Source organism: Arachis duranensis, chromosome 5 (genome assembly GCF_000817695.3).
Source record: "Arachis duranensis cultivar V14167 chromosome 5, aradu.V14167.gnm2.J7QH, whole genome shotgun sequence".
NCBI classification, from domain to species: domain Eukaryota; kingdom Viridiplantae; phylum Streptophyta; class Magnoliopsida; order Fabales; family Fabaceae; genus Arachis; species Arachis duranensis.
The window spans coordinates 104,608,699-104,614,594 of NC_029776.3; the positions used below are offsets into that span (position 1 = coordinate 104,608,699).

General features: G+C 41.4%; 1 protein-coding gene across 1 annotated transcript; it reads left to right on the forward strand.

Annotated features, from left to right (window-relative positions):
* Positions 1 to 2,926: 2,926 nt before the first annotated feature.
* LOC110281413 (40S ribosomal protein S16) lies at positions 2,927 to 3,251 on the forward strand (the record flags this gene model as incomplete). Its single annotated transcript, XM_021143511.1, is given in 1 exon segment — positions 2,927 to 3,251. A coding segment is annotated over 1 exon segment (113 nt), but the record flags the coding sequence as incomplete, so codon positions are not given.
* Between the last annotated feature and the right edge of the window lie 2,645 nt (positions 3,252 to 5,896).

Genomic DNA, 5,896 nt, shown 5'->3' on the forward strand with positions numbered 1-5,896 from the left:
GGTTCTTGAGGTCGGTACGCACTTCAGCAATGGTGTTGATATCCCTCTTTTGTAAAGGACATTTCTCACCAAAGTATAATGTTGTGCTTCCCTTCGGATCTTTTTAGCTTCTTTCTCCCCTTTAGGGAGGATGTCGAATTTTAGGTATTCGACTAAGGGATTCATCCATCCGAGGTTTAGGCCGACTACTTCAAGTACCTCTCGTTCATCTTCTGCTTTTGATACCGAGGGCTCTTGGAGGGTTTCTTGAATCAAGCTTCTGTTGTTCCCTCCGGGTTTGGTACTTGCTAACTTGGATAGGGCGTCAGCTCTGCTATTTAGATCCCGAGTTATATGTTTGACCTCGGTTTCCGCAAAGCGCCCTAGGTGTTCCAAGGTTTTTTCCAAGTATTTCTTCATATTGGGGTCCTTTGCCTGATATTCCCCCTTTATTTGGGAAGTCACCACTTGTGAGTCGCTGTAGATCGTCACCTTTGTGGCGCCAACTTCTTCTGCTAACTTTAATCCTGCAATCAAGGCTTCATATTCTGCCTGATTGTTTGAAGCCGGAAATTCAAATTTTAAGGAAACCTCTATCTGGGTTTCTTTTCCATCTACCAATATTATGCCTGCGCCGCTCCCTGTTTTGTTGGAGGATCCGTCTACATAGAGTTCCCATGTAGTCGGTTTTTCCTCTTGCTCACCTGTGCATTCTGCAATGAAGTCGGCGAGGCACTGGGCTTTAATTGCAGTCCGAGTTTCGTATCTCAAATCGAACTCAGAAAGCTCTATCGCCCATTGAACCATTCTCCCTGCAACATCCGTCTTTTGAAGGATTTGCTTCATGGGCTGGTTCGTACGGACTCTTATTGTGTGAGCCTGGAAGTAAGGTCGTAGCCTTCTTGAGGCTATCACTAAGGAGTAAGCAAACTTCTCTAGTTTGTGGTACCTTAGCTCCGGACCTTGTAGAACCTTACTGGTGAAATAGACCGGGTGTTGCCCGACCTCGTCTTCTCTGATCAGGGCTGATGCGACAGCTCTGTTTGCGACGGATAGGTATAGGACGAGGTCTTTTCCCGGTTCCGGTCGGGTTAAGATAGGAGGTTGGCTTAAGAAGCTTTTGAACTCTTGGAACACCTCCTCACATTCCGGAGTCCATTCGAACTGGCATCCCTTCCTTAATAGGGAGAACAGTGGAAGGGATTTTAGTGTCGAACCTGCCAAGAATCTGGAGAGGGCTGCAAGTCGGCCATTGAGCTGTTGAACCTCTCTCAAACAAGTCGGACTTTTCATTTCTAGGATGGCTCTGCATTTGTCGGGATTGGCTTCAATCCCTCTTTGTGTTAGCATGAACCCTAGAAATTTTCATGCTTCTACTGCGAAGGCGCATTTTGCGGGATTTAGTCTCATCCCATGCAACCTTATAGTGTCGAAGACTTGTGAGAGGTCGGTTAAGAGGTCGACTTCTTGCTTGGTTTTTACTAACATGTCGTCGACGTATACCTCCATTAGGCTTCCTAGATGGGGGGAAAACACTTTGTTCATCAGCCTTTGGTACGTGGCTCCTGCATTCTTCAGTCCGAATGGCATGACCACGTAGCAGTAATTGGCTTTTGGTGTGATGAACGATGTTTTCTCCTGGTCGGGTTCATGCATCGGGATTTGATTATACCCCGAATAGGCATCCATGAACGATAGGTATTGGTACCCTGAGCTGGAGTCCACCAAGGTATCAATACTTGGTAGGGGATAAGGGTCCTTAGGACATGCCTTATTCAAGTCGGTATAGTCGACGCACATTCTCCATTTACCATTTTGTTTTTTGACTAGCACTACATTGGCTAGCCATGTTGGGTATTTGACCTCTCTGATAAAGCCGGCTTCTAGGAGCGCCTGTACTTGCTCTTCTACTATGGAGGCCCTTTCTGGGCCGAGCTTGCGTCTTCTTTGCTGTACAGGTCGGGATCCTGGGTAAACCGAGAGCCTGTGAGACATGAGCTCGGGATCAATCCCGGGCATGTCGGAAGCCTTCCAGGCGAAGAGGTCGGAATTAGCTCTTAGGAGTTCACCCAACCTTTGTTTCAGGGTTTCCCCTAGGTTGGCTCCTATGTGAGTGTTTTTTCCTTCCTCCTCTCCGACTTGTATCTCCTCGGTTTTTCCCCCCGGCTGGGGTCGTAGCTCGTCTCTGGTTCTTGCGCCGCCTAGTTCTATGGTGTGGACTTCTTTGCCCTTCCCTCTCAGATTTAGGCTTTCGTTGTAGCACTTCCTTGCCAATTTTTGATCTCCCCTTACCGTTGCTATTCCTCCTGGAGTCGGGAATTTCATGCAAAGGTGGGGAGTGGATACCCCTGCTCCGAGGCGATTAAGGGTAGTCCTACCGATTAAGGCATTGTAGGCTGACCCTTCGTCGATGACTATAAAGTCTATGCTCAGAGTCCTTGATTTTTCCCCTCTTCCAAAGGTGGTGTGAAGGGGTAAAAATCCCAGTGGTTTTATTGGCGTATCCCCTAACCCATATAGGGTGTCAGGGTAGGCTCTCAACTCTTTTGCATCTAACCCTAGCTTGTCGAAGGCGGGCTTGAAAAGGATGTCCGCCGAACTTCCTTGGTCTACTAGGGTTCTGTGGAGATGGGCATTGGCTAGGATCATGGTTATCACCACGGGGTCGTCATGCCCGGGGATTATCCCTTGCCCATCCTCTTTTGTGAATGATATAGTGGGGAGGTCGGGTGTCTCATCCCCGACCTGATAGATTCTTTTGAGATGTCTTTTGCGAGAAGATTTGGTGATTCCACCTCCCGCAAACCCTCCTGAGATCATATGGATATGTCTCTCTGGGGTCTGTGGTGGTGGATCTCTTCTATCCATGTCATCTCGCTTTCTCTTTCCGTGACCGTCCGACCTTTCTATGAGATATCTATCAAGCCGACCTTCTCTAGCCAGCTTTACATTCTCGTCAGGTACGATAGGACCTTACTTGTTGCTGATCCAAGGCGCTGTGAGCCTAAGAAGTTCGGTGGTCGTGGCGCTCGCGCGAGGTTCCAGAAATCTTACCGTTAGGGAGAGAAAAGGAGGGGTTTTTTGGGGTATGGGGTTTCGGTTCATGTTTTATGCTGTGGAAAACTCTTATTGAGCAGTAGTTATATTAAGTCTTGGAGATTTTATTGCGTTTTGATTGTTATGTGATGCTTTTTTTTTTTTTACAGATATTTAATTTTAATCGAAGAACTTCATTGATTATTAGATATGAATTATGCAAAACTCTTCATTCATTTAAGTGTTTTGGTTTTTAAATTTGATTTAATTTAGTTTTCTAGTTACTGTTTTACTGGTAGCTGTAGTGATGACTGAATAACAATAATGTCAAGCTGGGGAGAACGCTTTTAATCACCTGCTATCAAAAGTTTTCAATATGAAGCATTTTTCATATGAAATATAGTTGGGATTATTAAGTCCCCCGTGTGTGTGGTTATGACTATTAGCTACATTGGTACATTTTTTTTTGCTATTTCATTGTAAAATTTAGAATATGTGCTCTTCCTTAAAAAGTACGGCCTTTAAATTCAGAGCATCTCTCGTTTTGAGGGTAATGCTATCAGAATGGTGGAACGAAGAAGGGCCGAGAAGGACACTACAAAATAGTGGGTCTCCAATGAATGCCCCAAATACATTCGTCTCTCTTGCAACTGTAGGGTGTAAAAGTATTTAACGCCACAATAAGTTTGAATTAGTGTTGTTTACTACAAAAATCTACGGGCAAAAGATGTGTTCAGATATTAGTGTGGGATCCATGGCATGGCAAACCTAATGCTTTTGATGCTTATATTGTGATAAACTATATAAAACTCGGAGTGTTATTGTGGACAAAATGATTGTGATTGAAAACACAGATGTAAGCAGAATCCGTTCCATTTTTAAGTTTGTTACGGTAGGTAACCGGAGATTAATACGACGGATGGCGTTTGGCGGCCCAAGTGTGTGATGGAGGAGGACTCCGGATAGGTCCGCAACTCGGGAGGCTCCGTCCGACTTGTGCTCGCGTGTGAATGGGGGGTGGTACCTGCAAAGACACTCCGATGCCTAAGTTAGCAAGAGTGTAAGTAGGTCTTAGAGAGTATTGGACTTAGAGATACCTGAAGGGGTGTCAGGGTATTTATAGAGGCGAGCCAATAACCACCGTTGGTGTAGTGCCATATCTTTAGGGTGGTAACCGTCCCTATTATCTTGGGGAGGTTAAGATATGGCTTTATGAGACGGTTAGAGAGATTTTAGGGGCGGTTACTCATTTGAATGAGTGTTTATCTGCCAGCTAATCTCGCATCCGACCTCTTCTGACCAAGTCGTGGTTGATACCGACTTCTTATGTGAAGGCCGGTACTTAGCTAGGCTCTAATCCTTTAGATTAGGCCTTTTAGTTGGACCTGGGCCTTTATATTGGGCCAGGGTATGAACACTTGTCATCGTTTAAAAACCTTAAAAAAGAGTACATAAGGAAAAAAAAATCTTAGTATCACTATGTAAATTAAAGATAGACGTAAAAGAATGTATATGAATCAAGAAAATTATGTCAATTTCCCAATTAAGAAAACGAAACAATATTTAATAACATTATTATGTATTAATTTTTCAATATATCACCACTCTAGTTCCACTTTTTATAGACATAATTTAATAACGGTCTATTTTACACGCGTATTCAACCATATAATGTCACATTAGCAGCAACAACAACAATAATAAAGTCTTGTCTCATAAGATGGGGTTGGCTACATGAACCAAACGATGTCATTGTATTCTGTCATGTATCATATCTATTGAGAGACCGTTTAAAACGTTTATATGTAAATCTCGTTTGATCACCTCATGAATAGTATTTTTAGGTCTTCCTCTGCCTTTCATCCCTTGTTTATCTTCCATCTCAATTCACCTTCCTGACTGAGTGTTATGTCGACATTCTTTTCACATGTCCAAACCACTTGAGACGCGATAGCAAAAATAACTATTTTTTATATTAATCTGCATGAATGATCATCTAAAAAAATAGTTATAATTGTACTATTATGTAAAACGTTTTACATTGTTATAATACATTAACATTAAACTCTTTATAGATATTGTAAATAGATTGGGACATTGCGTTATGGTTAGTGCTAAATAGGTTAGGACAAAAATAGGAAAAGAAGAAAATTGGACAAAGGTTTGGTCGAAGAAACAAAGTACAAACTACAAAGTGTAGAAATTGATTGGGAGATTGTCACTATTTGAAACTATGTCCCCCCTTTTGTATTGGCCTTTCTTTAAGTTACGACAAAAAAGACCATCGGTTTTCATATTCCATCACTTTGTTGTTACTTTGGAATTGCACATGCCATGCTCCAAGACAGAATATTTGTAATTTGTTTGAACCTCGCTCTTTCGGAAATGGTAAGGTTTTATTTTTAGCCATTCAGAAATGGTAAGGTAGGATAAAGTATCATTTCAAATATAACTTCATCAGAGCCACTGAGATATCATGAATTGCAAATAAAATAAAATAACATATTGAAAATAAAGCAATAATGACATCATCATTGGATGCAGATCCGAGGATATTATTGCACCTATGTACTAGAAGGGCAGTTTGGTGGTTTGTGTCTATATTTATTTATTTTCGGTAATTTTAAGATGACAAAAAATAAATTAGAATTTATTTTATTTAATAATTGATAAATATTAAGTAAAATAAATTTTGGTTGTTTTTTGCTAATTTATTTTCAGAGAATCTATTGTTGAAATTGTCTTTGAGAAACAAAATAATAAAAAAATAGTAAAAATATTTTAAGTTACGCAGAAAACAAATGAAAGAGTGAATGCGTGGGTTTAAATTTGTGCATCATGTAGATTTTAGCATAACTTTATATCAATATGTAGTTTCTAT